The sequence below is a fragment of the Alligator mississippiensis genome, chromosome 5, assembly GCF_030867095.1.
Source record: "Alligator mississippiensis isolate rAllMis1 chromosome 5, rAllMis1, whole genome shotgun sequence".
Taxonomy (NCBI): domain Eukaryota; kingdom Metazoa; phylum Chordata; order Crocodylia; family Alligatoridae; genus Alligator; species Alligator mississippiensis.
The window spans coordinates 194,948,155-194,974,611 of NC_081828.1; the positions used below are offsets into that span (position 1 = coordinate 194,948,155).

Sequence of the window (26,457 nt, forward strand, 5' to 3'; positions counted from 1 at the left end):
TTCAGCCTCTCCTCGTACGACTTACCTTCTAAGCTCTTGATCATCTTTCTTGCCTGCCTCTGGACCCTCAGTAGCTTCTCCATGTCCTTCTTAAAATGTGAAGACCAGAACTACACACAATACTCCTAACCAGTGCCGAGTAGAGAGGCACTACCACTGCCCATGTCTTTCACCTAATGCTTCTATTGAGTGTCCAGTATTGTACGTGGTATTCTAGATGACATCTCACCAGTCTTGTACAATGGCATCAGTATTTCCTTCTCTCTGCTTGACATACCTTACTCAGTGCGATTCTAAGATTGCTATTTGCCTTTTTCACAGCTGCAGCATACTGGTTGCTTATAGTCCCTTGATGGACCAGCGATCTCCATTGATGGACCGCTCTCATTTCCAGCTGATGAGTCCTTACAACTTATGGCAGAAATTCTTGTTAGTCCTTAAGTGAATGATCTTAAGTGTAATCTCATTTCTCTTTCTCCAGTTTTTAAAGTGATTCAGTTTAACCTGTAAAGAACATCCTGATACTCCTGTACTGACATCTCACAAATCTGTCTCATCAGCAAATTGCATTAGTGCATTCCTATTTTTATGCAAAGGTCATGGTGTCAAGACTCAACTCCATTAGCAAACTCCTTGTAGCTTAGGAGTTTTTGTTTTAGCAGAGCCCATTGTCTCCCCTTTGGAAAGTCCTTATACATCATCCTTCTTGCAACTTCTGATACGTTTATATTAGCCTTATGTCTTAAAGCATAAACTCCTTTTACGTGGAGAAAATTGCTATTTCAGATAAAGTGATAAGATAGTTGCTAAGTTTCTTATGGTTTTCTAGAGCATCAAACATGATAGTATCCTTGCATGTACACCACTGGTTGCATCTGTCCTCATGATTTATTTCACCTTCACTGGGGGAAATACAAGGCAAGAGTAGTCTTAAAGTCTGTCAGAAGGCAGGCTAGATTTTCACCTTACATATGGGCTAACTAAATCAGACATGCATAAGCTTTTGTAAGCAGTAGCTTATTTAATCAGATAGAATCTAGCAGACTTCAGGCTAACAGCTAATTACCTGTGTTGTCTCAAAGTCTCTGTCATCCAAACTTGCTAGATATAAGTTGATACCAAATTTAATGCTGACAGTCAGCATAGCTACGTAACCAGTAGCCATGGTGGGAAGTTCAGGGAAATACAGGCCAGGGTAGTTGCAGTGATGGAATTTAGATTAAATCATCGTTTTGGTTGTATGATCTGTATTTCCTGCAATTCAAGTTTCTGGATCATTCCTTGAGGCCTCAAGTGCCTTGCCAAGGCTTGTGTTACATGCAAAGTACTTGCTAGAGATGTCAGGATTGAATGACATTTGCCAAAGTAAAAGTTGTTGAAAACAGATATCGGTGTGTTTGACAAAGCCTCTACCTACCTGTCTATACGCTTGCTTCTGTAGAGAACCATGTGCTCTTAAAAGATCTGGCTGATCCCAAGACAGAAAACCCTTCCCCATTCTCCTACCACACTCCCCCATTTTGGAGATGGGAAATAGCCCTTTTATGGCTCTGAAACCTTTAAAGGTCCACATTTGTTAAGACTCCAGCGGACGTGTTTTTCAGGAGCAAAGCTCTGGCTCTTGATTGTCCTGTGTTTTTAGGTAAAAGTGAGGAAGCACTGCCTGATTCAATTACTTATTTGTCTGGACGGAGTCAAGTGTTCCTGATTATCCAGGTGACTCTTCTCAGACCACCTGTTTGAATCCAGAACAATTCAAAATCAAATAGTCTGTTGTTACAGGAACATAGCTGGGTTCCTTACAAACAGGTCTCTGAAAGTCTCTTGACCCTGAGCTACCACGTTCAGGTCTACTATAACTCCCAACACGATCATATGCAGAAGTCTCTTATCTGGACCAGGGTGGGGAATCAACTCTGGTTGGGGGGAATTTAAGAACAGATATAAAAATTGACAGAGAGGAGAAACAAAAATTCCAGAGAAATCCTGGTAATATTACCCTGAAAACAACCTAACAGCACTTTTGGGCATGTTTTGCCCAAAGAGGCTTTGAATCGTAGAAAAAGAAGCTATATATATTTTTGTCTCAGAAAATGGTGCTTTGTAAACAAATAGGGATGTGCTGTAGTCCAATTTCTCCTCCTAGCAACAGCAATCTACCATCTCCCCGAAACTGGCTAACCGCTCACCTCAAAAGAAGTAGCGCTCCTGTCAGGACCGACCCCTCAGGACTTTGGTTCTAGTTTCCGGACTTGTCACTAGCTGTTGGTGACCTCAAGTAAGTCATTTGGCTTCCCTACATCTGTTTCCCCATCTGTCAAATGTGGAGAGTGATGCTAATATCTTTATGAAGTGCTTTGAGATCTCTAAAGAGCCATAGTTAGGAGAGAGGCATTTTTATCTGCTTACCGTTTAAATTATTTCCCCCATATTATGCAAGGAACATAAAGCTATTCTATGACGTATTCTCAAGGTGGCTTACATAGGAGACATACTCAAGTTTCCTAAGACCAGTCAACACCTTTCTTTCTGACAGATTTCTTATGACCTCAAAAGGCATATTAGATGTTTCAAGTCCTGCTACCTCCGATTCCATTCTGCCGAACAATGACACAGGGGCTCTGGGTATCATTCACACTATTTACCTCCCGCTTGCTTCACATTGTCCCTGAAGCTTGGAATAATCTTTCCCTTTCCATGTGCGTGCCAACCACTTCACTTGCTCAAATGGCATGTTTAATACACATGCATGAACCCGTAACAAAAAAAATAATCAAAATACAGCTCGATATTATCAAGTATATATATATATTATTTTTTAATTACTCAAAGAAACAAAGACTACACACAAAGAACAAATACACACAAAATGTGATCTATTCTGACTTTTTAAAGCAGTGCCTAATCGCATAGCATGCTTCTCTGCCCACTGAGGCATGGGATTTTGTTGCCTTAATCCGATTAAAATCTACAGGATAGAGACCATAAAATCACACACGTATCTAAGGAACTATATAATCCTACAGTTGTCATGGTCTTGTTTTCCTTTTTGGACACCACTTGACACGTGTCCTGTTGCTGGACTATCTAGCTAATTTGTAAGTAAGTACAGCAAGCAAAACCCAAACATGCTTGCTCTTGGCCAGGGAAGGCAGTAGTTAATACTATACTGTTTCAAAATGATTGTTATATGACTGGACATTATTTCAACCCTCTTCCTTTATATTGTGGCTTGCAAGATACAAAATGTCTAGTGCATCAGCTAGATCTCAGTTGTGTTAACTGTGTCTCAGCTGAAGTCACTCCGGATATCTTCATATATATAGCTCAGGGGAGCTGAAGTTAGACAAGGAGCAATCAGTCCTGACATACACTTTTGTGCCTGACTTAACTATCTGTCAGTTAACTTGAGGTACTTTTCCTACCTCAATACATATTTATTCTAGGGCACAAAATATGTGTCATCCTTTAAAAAAAATCAGCCCGTTACAAGATACGTTTCCAGCACTTTCCTAAAGTATCCCTTCTACATTCCATTAGACCGTACAAGTTTATAAAACACATTTTCCCTTAAAATATTGTTACCTATTACATGGTCCAGGAGTAGCTAACCTGCTGCACAAGTGGCACACAGCAGAACAGGGAGGGGACAGGTAACACTGTAGCAGGTAGGGCAGAGAGCAGAGAAACTGATCCTGCAAGGGAAGGGGATCAGATGCTAATTGGTGGCCTGTTGGCCAAAAAGGCTGGATGCCACTGATGTAGACAACAGACTTTTTACAAAATAATAGCATGCAAGTTGGAAGTGGGGAGATGGGGGGTATGTGGGTGGGTATATGGGGTTTGTGGGTATGGACTTGTGGGGGAAGTTTGAGAGGGGGCTGTCACATGCCCACCCGCCCCACCCCTCTGTGGCACACAGTCCCTGGCACCAGCAGCAGCCAGCCGGGCCATCGGGGCATTCATGGCCTGCTACAAGCACAGCAACCTTGTGCAGCCCTTAGGTCTCAGGTAGCGCCGTGCTGCCATGGCAAACAGAGCTGGCCCTGCCTGCTGGCGTGCACCTTCATACAGGACCAGGACAGCTCTTGTTACCACCTGTGGCTCCTGGGTATTCACCATGTGCAGCCCCTGGGTCTCAGGTGGTGCCGCACTGCCAGGGGGCTATGCTTGCAGTGAGCCATGAGTGCCTTGACAACCTGACTGGCTGCTGCTGCTGCTGCCATAAGGGGGCTGCAGGGTGGCATATGGTGGCCCCCCATCAAACCCCACCCCTACAACACGGTGTGTGGGACAGAACATGGGGCAAAGGCCTTGGGGCTGCAGAGAGGTGGCTCAGGCCCCATCTCCCAGCAAGCGGCCAGGTCCCATGGTGCACAGGGCAGTGCACAGGCCCAAACAGTGGAGGCTGCTTGGGTTAGCCACCTGACATGAGGACAGCTGGCCAGAGCCTGAAGGGCCTGGCCTGTGCTAAAAGAGCCCTTGGTACTGAATCCAGGGCACAGGGAAGGAATAGTGCTGCAGCATGAGGCCCAGCACCCAGAAGCTAGCAGTGGTGCAGTGGCTGAGAGGAACTGACCGCTCAAAACTGTAGGTGTGCTGCACCTAGGGAGGAAAAATGTCCAGCACACCTACAGCCTAGGGAATGACCTTCTGGGTGGCACAGAGGTGGAAAGGGATCTTGGAGTCCTAGTGGACTCCAAGATGAACATGAGCCGGCAGTGTGACGGAGCCATCAGAAGAGCCAATGGCACTTTATCGTGCATCAGCAGATGCATGACGAATAGGTCCAAGAAGGTGATACTTCCCCTCTATCGGGCGCTGGTCAGACCGCAGTTGGAGTACTGCGTGCAATTCTGGGCGCCACACTTCAAGAAGGATGCGGATAACCTGGAGAGGGTCCAGAGAAGGGCCACTCGTATGGTCAAGGGCCTGCAGACCAAGCCCTACGAGGAGAGACTAGAGAAACTGGATCTTTTCAGCCTCCGCAAGAGAAGGTTGAGAGGCGACCTTGTGGCTGACTATAAGTTCATCATGGGGGCACAGAAGGGAATTGGTGAGTATTTATTCACCAAGGCGCCCCCGGGGGTTACAAGAAACAATGGCCACAAGCTACGAGAGAGCAGATTTAGACTGGACCTTAGGAAGAACTTCTTCAGAGTTCGAGCGGCCAAGGTCTGGAACGGGTTCCCAAGGGAGGTGGTGCTCTCCCCTACCCTGGGGGTCTTCAAGAGGAGGTTAGATGAGTATCTAGCTGGGGTCATCTAGACCCAGCACTCTTTCCTGCTTATGCAGGGGGTCGGACTCGATGATCTATTGAGGTGCCTTCCGACCCTAACATCTATGAATCTATGAAACACCCCCAGAAACCCCACATCCCCTCCATACCTTGCATGTCAAGCCACCAGACAGGATGGGACCTGCTGGCGGGAGCTGGAGCTGCAGGGGCAGCTGTTGCCACATCCTGGCTAGTGAAGGGGTCAGAGGGAGCTCTGATTTTTCTATGATAAAAAAGCCAAAAGCAAACACCAAAGCATATAGATATTTAGAACGTATTTTATTATGATGGTAGAGGCACTGGTAGGCATCCAAATTGCTTTAAAATTGTAAATATATCAATAAAACATTGCCCAACTGATCTCTCTCTTCATATATAGTGGCGTTTCATTTTAATTGTGGAAGAACAGTTTTTGGGTTTTTTAATGAGTGAATTTGGGATTTTTTTTTCTCAGAGAATTTGCTATTTTTAAACAGGGAACACCAGGATTTCTGTTAGTGAGGCAAGTGGTTGAACACTAGCACCAGGGAGGGCAGCTGGAGGGCAAATGAGGTGGCTGATCTCTTGGACACTTGGGCACAGGAGGACATGCGTTTCAACAGTTCAACAACAAGCGCATCTTCCAGGTGATAGCTGTCCAGATGGTAGGATGGAGGCACACATGGCAACAGTGCCACATGAAGGCTAACTGTGCAGCCATGGCCCACTGGCCCACAGGTGCAGGCGGCTGTGCCTATGCCACAGGCCAGGCAGCTGTGCAGTCCCCATCAAGGTCTGGCAGGTGTGCAGACATGGGGCTGCAGGTCAAAGGGACCAGATGCCCTCACAGGTGGCAGCAGACCCCACTACTGGACTTCTGCAGTGGGTGCAGGGGCCACTCTAGGTGAGGGCTGCTGCAGCAGTTCAGCAGGCACAGGGGGCTAGTGTCCCCACATATCAACTGGCTAGGCCTCAGAAGCTCCTGAGGGCAAGTAGCCCCGAGCTGCTCACCGGGGCAGCTTTTTGTGCTGCTGGGGCCAGCAGAGGTGGCTCTGTTAGAACCTGAAAAGCATATATTTGAAAGATACTTGAACTGCTACTGTTCAAGTATAATGGAGACCTACTGCTTTCTACTATTCAGATCAGTACCAGCTGTCATTCTGGGAAGTGAGCCTGGGTTTATAAACCTATATTGTCCTAACAAAAGCCTACTAGAAGCACATGCCATGCATACTGCAGCAATAGGTAATGCCCTTTATTGTTAATTATTATGAAATGTAAGGAAAATGTAAGCAAAACCTACCAGCATGTTGTAGGCCAGATCCCTATAGGGACCCTATGATCCCTGCTGACTTCCTGCCCCTGTGGTAGGGGGCTGGACTCGAAGATCTTCAGAGGTCCCTTCCAGCCCTAATGTCTATGAAATCTCTTCCATGTATTGGGCATTTAAGTGGCATGTAGCCATTTAAGTTTCTATATACAATCCTATTCCACCCTGTTTCCCTGAAATACCATAAATGTATTTTCTTTTGTGGCAAAACATCTTAGCATAAAGAATATGTCACAAAAAGGAGGAGGAAAAACAGGAGGAGAAAGAGAAGCACCTACCCATCTTTTGCGATAATGGGGTGCAGCGGCTGCCCTACTCCTGGTTTCTGGGAGCAGTGTGGCAGGGAAAAAACTCCCTGTGCCTTCCCGAGACTGGGTCTAGCAGGGGAGAAGAGTTGTGAGGCAAAAGCCCAAATCCATTCCTAGGGAACACCAGTCAGGGGGTGGGGAAGAACCCATAGGGGCTGCTCCAGCTCCCCGTCTGACCAGTGATCCTATACATTTCTTCCAGGAGAAATGAACACCTGTTCATGGCCTTAAGAGTCTGAAATGCCTCAATTACTATTCAGACAGCTAACAGGAAGAATAGGATCTGGTCCTATGAATTAATTCCAATCTTAAATAGATTAGTTTATTGTGCCATCTAGATACTTCACAAGTGTATTACTATATGTGAAATAAGAAATAAGTCTGAGTGGCAGAAGGGCATTCCTAGAATGAAGAACTACAAAGGTGGGAACACATTAGATGCAGGAGCTTCCAAAGGGAGTATTAGATGCCTTAGGATTTTGGATGAAAGGAAGCAGAAACCCTCCTTCAGAACTGGAGAACAGCAAAAGCAAATGTCTAATATGTGCACAAGGTTTGGATCCATGTACATTATTGTAAATTAAAATAACCATCAAATATTGAATTAACAGTCAATTCTATTCTAAGGAATCTGATTACACAAGCCATTTGGGGAAGACTCCTGTGGTTTATGATTGATAATCATCCTAACTCTTCAGGATTTAGCAGACTTTAATTCCTTCAATTGCCCATTATTTTCTCTCCCAGCATCTCTCTCTAGTGAAACACAGTTAGCCTTTTGACATCGCCAAATGCCATAATTAGCTATAATCCCAAGAAAACAAAATATGCACTTTCCCACTAATCTCTTCTAAAATACTCTTACTTACCATGCTTTGAGTTCAGTCTCTTATAAGCAAGTCCCTGTGAAAGAGCTAAATCAGAGAGAATGAAAAACACAAAATTGATGTTTTTTTCACTTTCTTCTAGGGCTGAAGAATTCTTTACAGGTATGATTATTTGGCTATTTTTGCAATCATCAGCAGTGAGATGCATTCCATTTCTTTATTTTTTTATTTGACAAGCAGCAGTATCATGTTCATCATCATTTTTTTACATTTTAATGTAGATACAATTATTAGGTTATCTGTCATATTACAATATTTAGGGTTTTTTTAACTTTGTCTTTTAAGATACATTAAAAAACATCAACTGCAAACGTGAAGGGAGGGGTGGGGAAAAAAAAGCATGGTACCCAACCAAATTTCCACATTTCATCAATACTTCACTCATTCTTTTAGTAAAGTTTTAAGAAATGTCATAATGACATGAGCTTGAAATATCTATAGGCATTTTCATTGACGCTCATGACGTGGCACTGGTGATGTTGTAAACAGCAGAAAAACAGGGGCTGCCAAGTGACCAATTATGGAGGCACAGGCCTGCCTCTTCCCACAGGAACACACCAAACAGTGACAGCAATGATCTCCTTACAATCACACCTGCCGGATAGCAACATCATGCTACGTAACTGTATTCATCTGCTGAGGCTTGGCTTCGTTCAATGTACTGTTTGTCTATCAGAACTTCAATGCACTTCTTAATCATGCTGATACTTGGATTAAACCTAGCTCTTGATTGGCTAATTACCTGCAAAAGACAGAAATGTAATGTAACTTATTCATTAACAACAGAGTTCTAAATGCTTCCAAACATTTAATGTCATTTTCTTTCATGACTAACACAATGCAAATGAACAAGACAGCCAATGGCTCTGTGTGTACTAAGGTCATGAAACTCGTGCTGATTCTTTATTTCCTTCACTGACTCGATCTATTTCTTTCTTCACTGGAAAACAGTAAGTTTCCAGTGTTTACTAATTTCTGTATATAAGGAATATTCTTAAAATGTTATATTTTATTATACTGGTTTGTACAGCATTGTACTGTTTTATATCTATATTACAAAAAATCATGCATTAGTAGAGAAAATTTACAAATCCATTGCGCTTTTCACTATTTATGCTACTTCCTTTTTTTGAATGTCTTTTGATTTGATCTGGGACAATGAAAATAAGTAAGATCAGTTTCAATTCTGTTTAGTCTTTCAACTTTCAAGTTAACAATGCTGCAATATATTACTTGTGAACAGTGCAGTATAATTTTATATATATGAGAACAGTTTCATTATGAAGTTAGCAGTTCACTAAAAGTATGTATAAATATTAGGCTTTGTAACTGTTTTTACAAAATCTAAATTGTTGAGCTAGCTTTAAGTTGAACGCATGCTTTGAAAAAGTCTAAAACCAGGACTGCAAGATGCCATATTTATTGTCTAAATGATTTCTGAACAAAGTGTGCTCAAGACTACAAGTAACAAGATTGATTAAATCTAGCATGGGATCTCAGCGTCAAGAGGCGACTTGTCATGCCTCGCCATTCCCTAAGGCTGGCTCGTCAGCGTGGAAAAAAAGATACAGAATTGATTTTTTTTTGAGACAGCTGACGTAAGTTTATTTTTATTTGGAGTTTTAAAGACCATATTTGTGTGTGTGTGCACAGGGAGACAGGAAGAGCAGAAAATACCAAATACACCAAGTAACAAGCATTTTATAAAAACCTAGCCAGCACGTTATGCTATAATGTCACTCATTCTTAAATAACATGGCTGAAAACTATCGAACGCCCAAGCTTATTACAGATGATCCATTACAGTGGACAGATTTAAATTTGAAAAAAAAAAAGAGGCCTTGCTTACTCAGACAGGCTGAGGTGCGAGAGAGGTCGTTAGCCATGTCAGTCTCAAATCAGGCAGAAGGGAGGGTAGATTTGCACCTTATAGACTAACTAAATCAAAAATGTATAAGCTTTCATGAGTGAGCACACTTCCATCAGGGGCTGTGAAGGACATACACAAAGTATATCAACTAGAAAGAGTGATCTGAATACAGAAGACATGGGAGAGGGGAAGAGGGCCAGTGCTGGAAGAGACAAACAAGTAAATAAACCCATAGGGACAAAGGGGTCACAAAAGACAGACCATATTTTTTGTGAAATATCTCAATGTCAGTTTCAGTCACAGAAACTGGAGTCTAAACACAGCTTCACTTACCCTCATTGTATTCAAACCACTGCTTTCTTGTTAGAAGCTCTGCTTCCTACAGTCTCTTCATAGCATCTGATGAAGTAAGCTGTTGCTTATAAAAGCTTACACATCTCTGATTTACTTCATCCATAAGGTGCAACTTGACCCTGCCTTCTTAATTACTCTCAGGCATTAACTGTCACCTGGCTTTTCACGAGTGCACTTTACCATACAATTATAAGAGAATGACCTAGAGTCTATTCTTCCCTATGTATAACAAGACTGTCTCTGAGGTTTCAAGCACTTACACCTGTGCTGCTGAATTACTCAGTCCTTCAAGGCACTAGAACTGTACAGGTGCAGGATAGGGACTCCACATTTGGCTTTTATTCTTTGTTTTCCCTCCTTCCAAAATTGGAAATGTGGGCTGCGCCGCTCTCCCTACTGTTATCAGAGGCAGTTCAGACTTGTCCTGAGCCTCTGGAACTTGGCCATGCCCTTTCCACCCACACATCAGATGAGCACTCATCAGTTGTGTTGAAACTTTGAATTAGTAGAGAAAGTAAAAATGCATTCACCTGAGATAACTATACAGATGCACTGGAAAGAGGCTGGTGGAGACATAACTAAAGAACTTGGACCCCTTTCAGTAGCGGTTAGAGATTTTTGTCTTACACTTGTCTACAAATAAAGAGGGTAGAAGGTCCATGGCAGACCAAAGATATAGATGTATAACACATTTACATCTGTGTAGCTTACATTAGTGAATAAACCAAAGCAATTTACACTGAAGTCCAGAGTAAAAAGACCATCAGCTTCCTAGAGCAGGGCTGTCCAACTTCTGAATGAGTGAGGGCTGCATTGCCCCCCCACCACCCCCCCCTTTTCCAGGGCCACAAACCATGCCTCACTGTCTTGCATATCTGGCTCCCCTTGCTGCATGGTGACATGTTTCACAGTTGCTTTCAGGCTGTGGGCTCATTGGGCTCACAGCCTATGTATGCCATGTTACTCCCAGGAGTGGAGGCAGGAGGCAGAAGCTAGAGGTGGGAAAGCAAGACCAGATATCCCAGCAGCCACAACAGATGAGCAGTGGAGGAAGTGGCACACAGACCAGGAGCACAGAAGCTGTGAGTTAACTCCTTGAGGGCTGTATGTGGGCCCTCTGCTAGATAGCCCTGCTGTACGTGTAGCTGTCTGCAGTAGGCACTAATAGAGCAGTTCACCTCTAGGTGACAAGGGAGCCAGTAACGGTCCATTTGTATTGCAAGCCAGTGATGGTGGTAGGTAGCTATATTGCAGGTAGTAAGTAGTCCTGGTGGATATGTTACTAGCTCTGCAATTAAATACTGCACTATGATTTTTTTCTTCAAAATAATGACCCTGGAGAGCATTTTCCCTTACCTCCTGAATAAGAGCATTATGTCGCAGCACTTTACGTGCTTTCATGATTCGGACTATAGCAGCTTGAAGGTACATTTTCCTGTCTTCATCTACAGCACTTCTGGTCTGCTCCATCTCCTGCAATATAGGAAGAATGGTGATGCTGCAAACACAGTAAGATCAGTAAACATTCATAAAAACATCTTCAATCAATGCTTTCTGCTTTAAAGTGGTCAATCATTTAACAACAAAAACCAAGCACATTTGGGGCTTCTGGGCAGAAGCTTCAACCCATGTTTATAATGCAGCTGGGGGAGAGGAGAATTAGTAAAATGGTATGAAATGCACCTTTTCTCCTAGCTTGAAGCCACTGGGGCTTTGCAAATCTCTGAAGGCTAATCTTGCTATGAAAATTTAGAGCAGCATAAGGACTACTGCAGTTTACACTGATGGCTAACAGATCCCAACCCACAGCGTACCGTCTTGTGTCTGTAAATCCCCTGCTTTCCCTGCTATGTCAACAGCAAGGAAGGGGAATAGTGTTAAAGCCTCTCTAACCTTCTACTGCCATCAGAGGATTCTGTTGGCATTTTAATGATACTCTTGGAGCTAGATATACTTAGCCATAGGGCCAAATTGTGCAGGAAGTGATATCTGACCTAAATCAAGCACAACCTAAGAACGTTATAGGCTGGCATCTATGTAGTTTGGATAATTATAATACAAAAACCTCACCCCTAAGGACTTCTTTTTTGGTGTAACTTTGTCTGCTTAAGGTTTCTGCCACCACTGCTATGTCAGCAAGTGGCTAGTCTTATTCTAGGGCTCAATTCTGTGACCTGGATTCTATAGCCAGAGAGTTGCTGAATACTTTGTACTTCAGTTTATGTTGGTGAAAAGTTTCCTCCAGAGCCCTGCAGTTCCGTAAAATGTTTCAAGTCCAATTTTAAAACAAACAAATGAAAAACCGGATCCAACTGAAACAATAGATATTCAGTCTGATGAAAATAGATCATTTGAAAAGCTTCATTATGGGTCCATTCTCCCTTCTAGCAGTAATAAGGATAAGGAAAGAAACAAATTGATGAAGGTTTCTGAATGCTGAGGATGGAGGGGCGAGGTGAGGGGAGGGGGGAAGGAGCGAAATTAAAAAAAAACAAACACACATCTCAAACTGATTGGCTCTTTCAGGACTGCTTAGATGCTAAAGAAGTACATAATTTTCACTGTTTTTAATGCACTACCAAAAAAGTAATCACAATGGTTTTGGATAAGGAATGCTAAAATTCAAGCTAAGTGTACCCTCACATTTATATACTCAAACTTCATTAAATCAACAGAATTTGGAGAGGTTGTAATTTCTAGCTCAAAAAGAATAAAACCCACAACTATATTCTACACTGTAATCTAACTCTCAATACTATCTTAAAGGTTTATAGTAACCTTTTATAAACTAAATTAAAGGTTTACAGTGCTATCAAACTATAAATATCTATTATTAGCAGAAAAACATAGATCCATTTTTAGGTAAAACTGAAGAAATTGGGTTAAAGGAAACATACTGGTCTACTATTTGTCCTTTAAGTCTAAGTCTCAGAAGACAAAGTCTACAGTTATTAAGTAAAATTTATAAATTATAAGCAGATATAGAGGATGATTTTCCTATACGTAATACATTTATCTGCTTAAAACAAATTCAAGACTGACTGACAATTATAGACTTAATAAGATAATATTATCTTCGTTTTCCATCTATAAAGATGGATAATGATGGCCAGTTAGTGGAATCTGGAGAATGTTAACTAGCAAGATTTTTTCTCAAGTAGCAAGGACATACGGCCTTCCTGGCTTATCAACACTAGCATGGGCTGCATACATATCTTAAGTGTGTAGGGGAAAATGAGATAAGCTACTTAGTTCTCAGGAGTAGTGTTCTTTGAGATGCATTACCCATGTGCATATTCGGCCATGTGGGGTACTACTGTATGTGCTCCATGCCCATGATCTTAGAGACTTTTTTTGCCAGACAGATGGGCCCTGCTATTCCTCGTGCTTTTCATCAAGGACCTAAAGGGTGGAATTGACTTACTGATTTCAGTTTCACTGACAGGCGGAACCCAGGTATACTAGACCTCACGGAAGAGGGAATGGACAGCAGATTCCAGAATATGCATGTGGAAAATGTATCTTGAACTCAAGTTACAATAAGAAAGTAACTTCTCACATTACAATATAGGTGACTCCAGAGTCTTAGTCAGACTATTTGGAGTTAGGATCACAAAACCTAAAGCCAGTCTGTGACTGAAGTACCATTTCAAATGCTAAATACAATGTTTGATCTGCAGACTTTGCAAAACTGCATGATTCTTCATAATGTTAAAACGTAGCTCCACATGGATGTTTTGCAGATGTCAAATATGGTTGTGTTTTTCAGCAACACTACAGATGCTGCTTCAGTTCTGGTGGAGTAAATTCTATTATTCCCAAGAAGGTTCACCTTGGCTACTGTCAAAATCAATTTAGAAACAGAATTTGGAAATGTTCTGGGAGGGAAATAACTGTGTCTTTCTGCTATGGCCATAAACAGCTGAGGAGATTATCTAAATTGTTCTGTCCTCTCTAAGTAAAAGGCCAGGATACTATTCATGTCCAATGAAATGATGCTTCAGTCCTGGATACACACCTTCTTTGAGGGAAAAATATTTGTTAGTTGGAGTTAATCTCGTGACTACTTATAGATCTAAGTTAGGATGTGTTCTGTAGTATATGCAGCTTTACATCTCTCCCAGCCTTCCTGCTGGGATGACTGTGATCAAGGTGGCTGTTTTCAGTGACAAATGAAGCAGTGATGATGACATTGATGCAAATGGCAGGTTCATGAAGTCTCTAATTGCTACAACTGAGACAGCATGATAGGATTATATATTCTGTGTCACATGGTTTTGTTTTGGCTGTCTTCCTTGTTTGTTGCTGTCACTACTAGAAGGAATGACTGGATGAGTATACAAATACTCTAACACTAAGTGGAACTTGGTGCTCCTTGTCCACTTCACATGAAGTGGGGGCTTCTACTGTAGTGTTTGCCAGGCTAGTTTGGTGGGGTGCATTATTGCTTTTCAAGGCTAAGTGGTCATGGCAAAGGTTTGGAACTAGGATACAAGCTAAGAACCAAAGATACAAACAAGAATCAAGATACAAACTGAAGATCAGCCGATAAGACCCAAGTCAAGGTTCAGGAGCCAAAGACAGAAACCGGGAAACAAACCAAAGGTCTGAAGACAGGTTTAGAACAAGTGGCCATGGGCTCTGGTGCTGACTAGTGAACAAGTGGGTTTTATTCCTACCATAAATACTAGAGTTATTGCTCTAAGCAGCTAATGTCATAACTATATTGTGGTTACCAAGTGCCAGCTGAGAGTGCTCATTTATCTGGCAGCTGCTCCCAGACCTCAGTGGACTAGTGAGGGAAACTCTAACCTATTACTAACCCAGTAAACTGCATAAACTCGCCACCTGAGTGCCGCTGGAGGGACTCTGCATCATTGACCCGGGGGTCCCTATCGTATCACTAAGATAAAAGCAGACAAGGGTAGCAAACCAGGATTCTGCAGCACAAGTTAAATCTGCTTGTACTCAAGAACATGGCTTGTTCTACTTGCTTATGGTGATTTTTTCATTTATGGCAGGGTTATTGTGTCCATCTGGATCTGTCCCAGTACCCTGGACACTACTACATAACTTTGTACCTGTTGTGGGAACTGGTGATAAATCTTTCCAGTCATCAGTGTCAACAAGCTGAAGGCTCATGGGAACAAGCACCAGGAGGAAACTATATGGAAATTACATGGGACTGAAATCTTGATAGGGGACTAGTAGAAAGGTTGGGATCCTCCCATCGAAGAACTCTTCATGAAAGGTCTACCCCTTGAATTTACCCTTCCCTTAATGATGTCTTCTTATCCAACAACAACATGAGAAATTTGCAGCAGACAGCCTGCAGCAAGGAGTCATGGGTTCTCTAGAGGCATGCCTAGGTGGGTCTTGAGCTCCTCAATCCAAGGCTAGCTCCAGTGATTTGTCCACAAGATATATATTCATCTTTGTCTCCTTCTCTTAGTAGGTTTGCAAGATGAAGGACTTAAAAGATGGAGTATTTGCTTGATATGTGGGATTCTCCAAGGCAGTATAGGCAGACAAGGTTCTTTGGGTGAATCTGATATCTCTTATTAGACCTATAAAAGATATCAGATTCACCCAAAGAACCTTGTCTGCCTGTGTCCTTAGACCAACACAGCTACAACCTACACCCCCCAAGGCAGTATAGGAATTTACTGTTAACCAATTGCCACAACAGCCTCCTAGAATAAGGTGCAATACTTGAAGCCACATGACCTAGAAGAAGTCACTTCTTTAAATCATCAGGTTGCCAACTGCCAAAAGGGAAACCCAGCTCTCCTGATTAACTGGTTAAATTATCTAAAGTTAAAGGAGTTAAGAGTTGCTGCAGCTATCTGAAACAGAGACCTTGCTGGGGAGAACTAAAGAACACTATGACCTACTACACACTTGGTGCATGGTACGGAGGGTGGCTAGGTACTATTGGCCTCACTGCAGGTGCATGAGATGCACCTGCTCTCTGCAGTGAATGTGCATATGAACAGTCACTTGAAGGAGAAAATCTACTTTTGCAAAAGCCTAGGATGTTTTTACTAACAGCAGCCAAATTAGCTAAGCCTCCACATGTTATAACATATCAGGAAATGCATTATCTGAGAAATGATGAAGACTTTAGGTTGGCTTTGGAGTGTGAATACCTTCAATCACACTCTTGAGAAATACACCAACAGCTGACCAATGCATGTCTTACAATGTCACTGATTTTAAATTTAGCTTCTGAGATTATTTCTTCTGCCAGGAAAACAGTCCTTAGTAAGAAGAGACTAGCAGGAAGGTTTTATGGAAACATTTTTATTGTCTTAAAAAAATCAGCTATTTCATTTTTTAAAATTACTTTAAAAAACATTTTTTTAAAGACATTTACAAAACCTGGGCAGCCAAACCATTTACCAGTAGGTAAAAGGTAGCAGGGATTTACCATGTTCTGTGGGTCTGCAGAAATTGTCTGCATGCTTATTCTTACCACACAGTAGATGAAATCTCAATGAAGGCTAAGCTATTACATTTCAGCTGCTGCAAGGTAAGAGTGTGCAAACAGGCAGTTACCACAGAGTAACTGATTTACAGTAAATACCCCCCACTTTTTACCTTGTGGTAAGTAGTTCATCCACACCTACTCAGAGACTGAAAGCCCCATCTCCTTGTCCTGTCACCTCTGGATTCAGATATCCTTTCAAGCAGCAACCTGTCATCCAAAAGCCATATTACACTCTCAAATTTTATGGAGATAGTAAACTTAGCTTCTAATTTAGACTTTGTCTATAATAGATGGTTGGTCCTCTAGTGACAAAAAGCTGATGAAAGAGAAGTCAGGGCAATGGAGTATATAGCAGGTGGCTGCTTCTAATTACTCCAACATCTTCTGTCAGTTGTTTTTCCCCCACTAAGGTCTTGTGCACAAAACACACTTGCAGTCATCTGCTAGAATGTTTTTAAGGTATTTAGTTAAGCTGCTATAAACCTGCCCTGTGGAAATGCTTGAATCTGTTTACACCATTACACTTATTTAGATTAAACTGGTTTTAAACAAAGCTCTTTAAACTGTTGAAGACATTAAAAATACTTGCCTGTGGCGTGTCTTTTTGCATTGACGTGGTAATTTTAAATTTTGTTCGTTTACTGCTGAAGTTCATATTTAATGAAAATGTAGACTCTGCCTCTATATCTTCCTGTAGTGAAAAAAAAAATTGTATATTTTTACAACTAGAAAAGATGCCAGAAAGTAAAAGCAACAAATATCTTTTCTAGGAATGGCAAATGTTTTCCTTGGAAATTATGGTTTGAATAGGCAGTGACAAATGTATTGAAATTTATTCCCTTCCAGGAAAGCTAAAGAACAATTATAATTGGATTATTTAGTTTTTCTCATATTGCCATATAACCAACCTGGAAAATCAGCTGATTTTTAGAAACAAAGCAAAAAACAGCAACATATATGAATACTAGTATACTACTGAAGAAGTCAAAATATGAGAGGAAGTTTTGGTTCATTACTCTAATAACTTGTTTTAGTTATGCTAATAAAGAAAATTCAGGTAATTATTTCGGGATTAGAATTTAGGAGAAATATCTTCCTGACATTGCATTTAAACCCAATTTCTTCCAACAGAGAAGACCAGAATTTGCATTTATTTATAGCAGAACCTCAGAGACAACTACAATTACTGCATTGTTTGCTTTCAAAATTAAACAATTAATGAAACACTCACCTACAGTATTTCTGTCATTGTAATGAACAGAGTTATCCAACCACAGGTTTTCCCACTTCACACTTATCTCTAACCCCTAAGTCCCTTCCCACCATCACAACTCATTATTTACTTCCTTCAGGTCCAAACTTGCAGCTCCTTTTCGTGAATGGCAGCCATTCACCGCAGCTCAAATGCAATGTCCTTCTAAACTGGCCAGTAAGATGCATAGTTTCTAAGAAAGGAACCCAATACAAGTACTTCCAGTTCTAAAAAAGTGTACCACTCAGGCATGATGTTGCAAATTTAACGTGAAAGGTCAGAGATCGGTAGTTAGAACCAATATACATATATTATTCAACAGCTATAAGATTTATTGGGCCAGATTTGAAAAGTTATTTGAGCACCATAGGTGCCTAAACTCCCACTAAATTCCTAAAACCTTTATAAATATAACCCATTATGCTTAAATTGCTAAATCCCAACGTTATATTCTATACAGGAACCAGAAAGAAAACGATCAGAACAAACCACTGCATCTTTTACCAATTAATTTCCTGCCTTTTTACTTGAACAGAAAGCAGATGCAGTAGTAACACATTGTGATTTTTATTTTCTTAGAAAGTACGTGGTTCAGATACTGGTCAACCACTTTAAAAATAGGAATGAGCACATTTAAATTTTACTGTTCTAGCACCCTGGGGTTCACTAGCTTGTAAAATAAGCAAGCTGACAGAATGTGCATAGCTCAGCTTTCTCATTGTTTGATAGAGGAAAACATAATTAGTGCAGGTATTTTGATACAAAGATCCTGTAGCTAAGGACTGAAGACTACAGAAGTAAACATATTCATAAGTAAAAAGCTTAGAAATCTACCACATTCACCCTTCCAGCATCAAGTTATATTAAAAAGGTGCACAAATTCATTGACATTACACATGCCTAATCATGTACCCTTTTTAATGGACTTCCTGCATGAACTATCACTTTGAGCTTTCATATCACTAAATGGATATCTGTATTAGCTTCCTATGACCAACCAAATTCCACTCAGTTCCTGGTAAGCTTCTCCCTGTAGTGTGACCTTGAATTGTGAGCTCCCAACATAAACTCATTTCTGGATCCTGTCAGATAGCTGCCCTTGTGCGAAGAATCCAAACCTTGCTTGTGAACTCCCTTCCCACATCCTGATAGTCTTTCCTGGCAAACACCTGGATCAGCAAGCAAAGCTGCCTTGGTTTCCTGACCTCTCTTGGTAAGCCACATATATGAACAACCTCAGCTTAAGCTGATGGATGTTACCACAGTATAAGGTTTTCTGAGAAGGCTGGAGAGAAGACTACAAATTTCAGCAAACAAGCATTTCTACAGTATTCATTGCCGTAGCACCTGAGCTTGACAAATACTTCATTTTACAGAGGCAAGAACACAGGGAGAGGTCAAGTGACTTTATCACGATTTTCTGCACAATCTTGATATCAAGAAACAGAACCCAGACCTCCTGATACTCAGTCCAGTGCTGTAACCACAATACTACGCCAGATGTTACTACTTACAAGAGGAGCCCTACTTGCTGGTGAAGTGCAGCAGTCACAGGATTCTGATCTGTTTGCTCCTTCCCATAGGGAAAAACCTACTGAGGAAAGGGCACAATGACTGCTGCTCTTTGCTCCTAAAACTGGACAGTGCTTTGGTCACAGCACCTAATCTTCGGGTTCAGTTGAAGACCCTACACTGCCTCCCAGCTGCTACAGCTTTCCCCTTTCCCCAAATTCAGCTCATTACTGATCAAGCTTGCTTTCAGAGTCCTTCTTCTCAATTTTTGACCCTAAAGCCCTAAATAGTGTCACACTTCAATGGGGCTCACTGGAAAAAAAGCACAGCTTTAGGCTTTATTACCTTTTCAGCTGGTATAAGACAAATTTGAGGAAACTTGGTAGCATGGCTGTTCTTCTACCTGCCTACAAGATATACAAAACTTTGTGGACAATGTGGCTCATTGTCTTACCCATGTAGATCTGGCAAAAAATACGTGGGAGCAATAAACTGGCTCCAAAACAGGAAGAGGCACCAGGGAATTTTCATTTAAAAAGACAATATATGACAAAACCAAACCAACCCGGGACTGGGAATATTAAACAACCTTTATAACACTACCACATACCTTATCTGAATCGTGGTTGATCATTTTGACATCAAGTAACGATTTGATGGTTTTTGTCAGCTCCTTCTCATTCATTTGTGTGCTATCCTGAAGCTCTTTGTAACTGACAGTTTCACTGTTGTTGAAGGCAAGTAGTACTGCCATTTGGTATGTTGTGACCATGGCTACATATGGTTTGCACAAATAGTTCATTTTAACTTCACCTGTAGTAGTAATAGTAACAATTATTTCACGAACTGGTACAACATACCATTAAGTCATACAAACAAAGGTCAGAGATTTGCCAAATTTTGCAGCCCACTAGGCAAGCATGATTAAGGAATACTAATTTTTATAGCCAATGGCACACAGGAAGCTGTGTCCAGCCATCATGGATTCCATGAGATCAAATACCTAGGTACAATTTGCAGCTAGGCTGACTGAAGGATGTCTTCGGCAGAAGCATGGAGTAGGGCTCAAATTCAAGCCTCTGTAGACAGACACCTTAACTGCTGTGCTACCATACCCACCGTGAAGTGACACAGGACTTGATTAGTAAGACTTTTCTCTGCAGCCTTGTACAAACAGTACCAAGGGCGTGCATTTCAAGACTTTCAACCCACATTCATGGCCAGACAGGCATTTAAATAACCATCTGCGGGTACAAAACCCTGACTGTGAACATATCTTAGATATACACTCACCAATGAGTGTGTAAGCAGTGGCATGAACTTTCTGACAAAAAATTCTGGCCAATCACATACGCTAGACATGCACCATGCATCCTGTTTTCAAAATAAAGAGAAACCTGATAATGCTGTACTGGGACACAGTTGATTTTCACTTAAAATGATGAAGAAAAGTCTCAAATAGTTTCAAAGAAGTGCAGTGTGAACCACAATTTGTAATGACATTCTGCAGGGGGCAAAAAGGCTTTTCTATAAAGAAGGTTTCCTCAATATTATTAGTTCATGTTCTGAAAAAAAGGAAGCAAGACTGGTGAGAACCAGTCTGAAAACTTCAGTTTGTGTTTCATGATCTGCTAATGGGGGGATTCAACTGTCATGCCAATGTACGTATCGAAACACAGCACTACTGTGTGCTAGTCTATACATGAACTCTGAGCAATAACCTGCACTCCTCAAACATTTTATTTACTTGAAATGCAGGGTGAATGACCGCTAATAAAACTATAGCTTATTACATGTGACAAATCACAAAGTAGCCTAATATGTACTACCACATATACTTGAATCTAAGATGAGGTTTTTCGCCCCAGTCAGCATGGGGGAAAAACCCTTGTCTTAAGATTCACTGTACAAAGCAGAACAGGAGTGGGAGGGGCAAGCAGCTGCTGTGGCTGACTCTGGCCCTGAGCCCAGGGTGGTGCCAGTCAGACCCACAGCAGCCTTCTGCCCTCCACCCCTGCTTGCCCTCTGCAGCTTCTCCCCCACCCTCTTTCCTGTTAGGTGCAGCTCAGCTCCAGCACAAGCTGTTTTCCCTTTGGGCATGGAGTACATAGAAACTGTCCCTTCTGGCCAACCAGCAGTTCCAATACTGCTGCATGGCCCCTGCCTTGCCAATTAGCAGTGCCAACACTGCTGTATAGCCAGCAGGGGCTGTACTGCCATGTGCTGTGCTCCAGGAGGAAAGAGACCCCACACAATGTCTGACAGTAGGGGGGGAAGGGGGAGGGGAAGAAGCAGAGACGAGGGAGTAGGGGGAAGGGGCAGAGGCTGTGGAGAGCTGGAGGTGGGGAGGTGCTGGTAGCTGGGGGGACAGGGGCAGAAAGACTGCAAGGGGAAAAAGTTGGGGAGGCAAGGGCAAGGGGGAACCTGACTCCCATACCCCTTTTCCCACAACCACTGCTTTCCCTGCTGTAGCAGTAGGAGGGGGACAAATTTAAGACAACCCTCCAATAATTAGATTCTATACCTGGAAAATTGTAACAAATTTATACATTTTCCATATACAGAATCTAATTATTTGGGGGTGGGGGGTCATCTTAAATTATGTAAAGTAAATATGGTAACTGGGAATAAATAAATCTGTTTCCTGGCTCACACATTTAATGCTAACGAGATTTGATTTTTATGGCTCCCCCCGATTGTGAATCACAGTAACTGAAAGTAACATTTTTTCTTATTTCTTTTCATGGTGATTGGCCATAAATTGGTCTTCATTAAAACAATGTACTCATTTTAAGATAAAAAGGCATCCAGAATGTCAACCAGTATAGACCACCTAAATGGTTTTAAATAAATTAATCTACTTACTGTTAATCCAGAAATTTGTCATGTACGTCAATATGTTTTTACCCAGGACTGAATGTACTAAATTTATACATAGTATTTTATCATCTTGTATTCCCTAATTGAGAAAAACTATTACGGGTTTGCCACATTAGTATAAGTATTGATACAAAAAAGGAAGATAATGTTATATACAGCTTAAAGCTCTAATCCTATATAAAAAAATTATTCCAAATCAGTAAGGGGCTTAGAAATTCCTGTAACCGATAAATTTTTATTGGCAGTGTTGTAAAGTATATTCTGTAAGTTATAATAATACTTTAACTGATTATATTAATTACAATATAATTAACCAGAAACATGCAATTATTTTTACCTGTACAAAGATAATGTAACCAAGTAAGCTTTCTCCCACTGAAATGCTGACTGTAAAATAATTCAAACTGCAAAATAAAATAAAATTTCAGTTAAAAATCTCTTCTGTATAACTATTTGTAGCCTGAATATTTTACTGTCATACCATTGTCATTATTGGTACTAATTAGGTGTTCAGGATTTTGTACCAAGACATTTAAAAACTGATACTGTATATATTCATAAACATATAAGTAAATTGAATAGTTTAAGCATTTATGGGTGACCAAAATGACTTTGGTCAAACATATCTGTCATTGGAAATCTAAGACTTTATAAGAGAATATGGCACAAAGACCAATGAGACATTACCTTAAGAACCTTGTAATCAATGCAATAGCTTGGTATTTTTCAAATGCAATTTTGTCACTTAGACTGGAACCAAGAGAATTTTAGATACAATTATAAATGATAGTATTATACAAATTGTATACTAATTTACTGTTGCTATTACTACACACCAAACATATTTATCACTTAATCTTTTTGGTGCAATCATTCACTAGTTCTGATTTATTGCGTAAATCAAGTTAAGAAATTCACTTTGATTTTTTTGACGTAGGTCATCTAGATTTAGATATTTTAGGGGACATGCAGACGAGCGCAGACGTTTGTTTCCCCGAGGACAAGTAGTAGCAGCACACCTTGTGCCGCTGCTACTTGTCATCGGGGAACGCCCATGCCACGTGCACTCTGGCATGCAGCCGGTTACCCTGGGTGGGATAGGGGGGGCTGGAGCCAGCAACTGGGCTGGCCCTAGCAGTCTTACCTGTGGTCCTGGGGGCCTCCTGGGGCTGCAGCTGCGGCAGGAAGCCTGGCCAGCAGCTGGAGTGTGGCTAACAGCCACGCCAGGCTCCTGTTTTGGGCAGTGCACAATGCCACTATGCATGGTGACCCACTTTTTCTCGGCATGGACTTTTTTGATCCTGGGATCTCCCAGGGTCAGAAACCTCCCTGTGCTGCAGGGCAGAAGTGCAGGGAATACCTGAATGTGCGGTGTGTGGCACTGCAGACTGGTCGTCTGGACGCAGCCTTAGTGGGTATTCATTATAAAAGTGAACTATATATAGTTATATGTTACCATATTTATGGTGATGAACAATTATAGAAGTCAACCATTTACTGGAACAATTTACATTAATGAAATGATTCAAGAGAACACAAAAACTACCCATCTTTCCAGGAAATGGACCATAGTATCACAAATTAATTTGAATGCTTACAAATAATATACAGAATATACAGCATTTAATAAAGTATATTAAACTTACAATTTCCTAAACTGAATAGAGAATAAAAATGTTAGAAATAGAAAATAAAAATTTTGACAAATTTGATTTTTAAAATAAAGAAAGATTTATAAGGGTCAGATGATTAAGAATATTCTATTACAGTCTCCCCATAACAAATTTATTCTAATTCACTGCATACTACGAATACATTTGAATAGTCAAAACATCATGTACAATATATACTATCTTCTTTTCAGAGTTCATATAGTTTGCTGCACTCTGGGTGGCAGGCAGGCTATTAGTGAACAGGATCTGACATGCTCATCTCTTGTGATGGAGGAGGAGGAGGAGAAAGAACAAAGCAGTAAGACTGAGCAACCCTCTAACACCCCCTGGCTGAAGAGCACACTGTATGGTACACATAAGCTGTAAGGTACTGAGGGAGAAAAACTCAAAATGTGAATACTTGAGGTGCATATCGAAGCATGAAACTGGGCAGTTTTCTGCCCTGGCTGGCAGAAGCCTGGCCAGCAGCGACTGCTATTTTTTGCCTTCTAAGCTGATGCACAGGGCTGGTACCCCAATCACTTGCCCTTATTTATAAGCACAATGACAACTTCTCCCTTGGTGAGTGGGCTACTTAGCCCATATTCAGTGCCACACAAACTGCTTCTGATCCAAGAGACAGTCTACTGTGTTTGGGATACTCTGTCTGACACAGTAAATCTGCAATGTAGTTGTGCTATAGATCTTGTCAACTCAACATTTTACTTTGTAAAATAAACCATTAGCCACAGTAAGAACAAGGTATTGATCAAAAAATGTTTATAATAGCTAAGGTTTCAAGAAAACAGACCACAGGGTTAATTTAGAACAGGATAGATAATTGGCGCCTGCAACATAATTTTATATAACTGTTCTACTTGGCAAATTAATAGTATTCTTGCTTCTCTCTTTGCAAGTCAATGTCAACAAACTGAAAATAAGGTGGTTTCAGTCTTAGAGCTTAAAACTTCCCCTAAAATACTTGAGATGAAGTAGAAAGTGTCGTTAACTACAAAGAACAGTGAATTAACTCTTTTTTTAAAAATGGGATGACAACAATCATGTAAGGTGCTTCTGCCAGCTTTGAACCAGCAACTAAATCTAGCAAGGCTCTAATTATACCCAAAATCTCCAGGGACACCTTAACATTTCAGTGAGTAGGAAGTTCAGCTTCCTAGAGCAGCCTGTCAGCAGGATCTGACATTTGTGTTTACGGTCCCCCTGACTTCAAACCCTTCTGGCTAGTTCCTTCAATTATGGACAGCTCTCAGGGAAGGAGCCTTGAAACTGCACTGTTATAGGACTTTAGCCACAAAAGCAGAGTCGTACTCTCACATACAGCCCTCTCGAGCCTTGAAATCTCTGCAATCTGAAACAATTTTCTGAAAGCAGGGTTCATTCCTAAACAGGATAATTCCCTTAGCTTAACTCATAGAATGTAAGTCCTGCTTGAATAAAGAGTTCTTTTTCTTATTTTTAATTTAAGCTCATAAATTTGTACTACAGCCAGAAATGTATGGAATTTCTGCTGTATGATCAGACTCTGTATTTTCTAAGCTGACCTGGGTTGGTGCTATTCACACTGTCAGTAAGTCAAGCAAAGGAGCACATAACCTGTTGACAGTAAATCTAGTGTATCAGTAATTTTATTTGATACACCTTTAGGATGCATAAGAATTATATACTGTAGTGAATAAAAAGAAAAAACTAGCAAATGAATTGAAAAATGAATAAAATCAAATTCTTTCCCATTGCCAAATGTGATTTTTTGCTCGTATGGTGATAAGACACCCCTAGTTCAGGGCACACCTAGACATCTCAGCAGAGCAGAAAATTAGCATCTAAAGACAGCAATTTTTCAGACCTGGAAAATGTCAGAAGCAGATTTATAAATTATAAATAAATTATTTTTTTCATTTGTCCTGCTCTTGTGGTTTTCTCTTTAAAAATAACAATATGATGGGCTTATTTTGTTAAAATTGTAATGATATACCAGTGGAGTTATAACATTCAAAAGATTATCTCAGTTCATCACAAGAAAACTTATGACCAAAAATGAAGTGGAAGTAGTAGTAGTTTGCCACTTATAATCTTTTCACAGTCCCCATAACTTAAATCCCTATTTATGTCATCTGAATGCATACCAGATAAATTAGTTGTCAACACATTTTATAGTGTTGAATGAAAATACACTGCATACATACCCCGTATTTTACATTATCTATTTCTCCTACTATTAATTGTAATGATTTAATAAAATGGATATTTTTAAAAAAGAGACATTAGACCAATATAAAAAACAAATTATATTTAATTCCCCAACCTCAGGGAACAATACTTCTTGGAGAACCTCCCACAACACCCAGAGGTTACTGATGAATAGAGAATATTAATTATATTTCTTACTTCCCCAAAGCTGTTTTGAAAGATGTACAAACTTATGAGGTAAATTAATTTAGCTGTAAATTTCTCCCAAGTAAAATCAAAAATAAAATCTTCCAGGACTGGATTAAAGTAACAGCTTAAATGGAACAATAAAATTAGGCATACACCTAAGGGTTGTAGCTAACATTTCTAAATTATGCCTTTCTAGAAAAGAAAAGGTTGAAGTCTAGAAGCAACACAGCCAGCAGATAATCCCTTTACTACTATTTACTACACGGGT

At 40.8% G+C, this 26,457-nt stretch overlaps 1 protein-coding gene across 4 annotated transcripts in view; it reads right to left on the reverse strand.

The window, feature by feature from the left end:
- Positions 1–7,929: 7,929 nt before the first annotated feature.
- The window catches only part of CUL2 (cullin 2), an 81,270-nt gene continuing 62,742 nt past the window's right edge, over positions 7,930–26,457 (reverse strand). For 3 of the 4 annotated variants that reach the window (XM_006259466.4, XM_059729156.1, XM_019498503.2), the window contains exons 17-21: positions 22,478–22,544; positions 19,871–20,073; positions 17,086–17,187; positions 11,363–11,479; positions 7,930–8,524 (exon numbers count right to left, since the gene is read on the reverse strand). In XM_006259466.4, the coding sequence (XP_006259528.1) occupies positions 8,393–8,524; positions 11,363–11,479; positions 17,086–17,187; positions 19,871–20,073; positions 22,478–22,544 (621 nt within the window). In that variant the 3' untranslated portion in view covers positions 7,930–8,392. Of the gene's footprint in view, positions 8,525–11,362; positions 11,480–15,594; positions 16,704–17,085; positions 17,188–19,870; positions 20,074–22,477; positions 22,545–26,457 lie in introns of those variants that run through there. The other variant, XM_019498507.2, reaches the window with a different exon arrangement.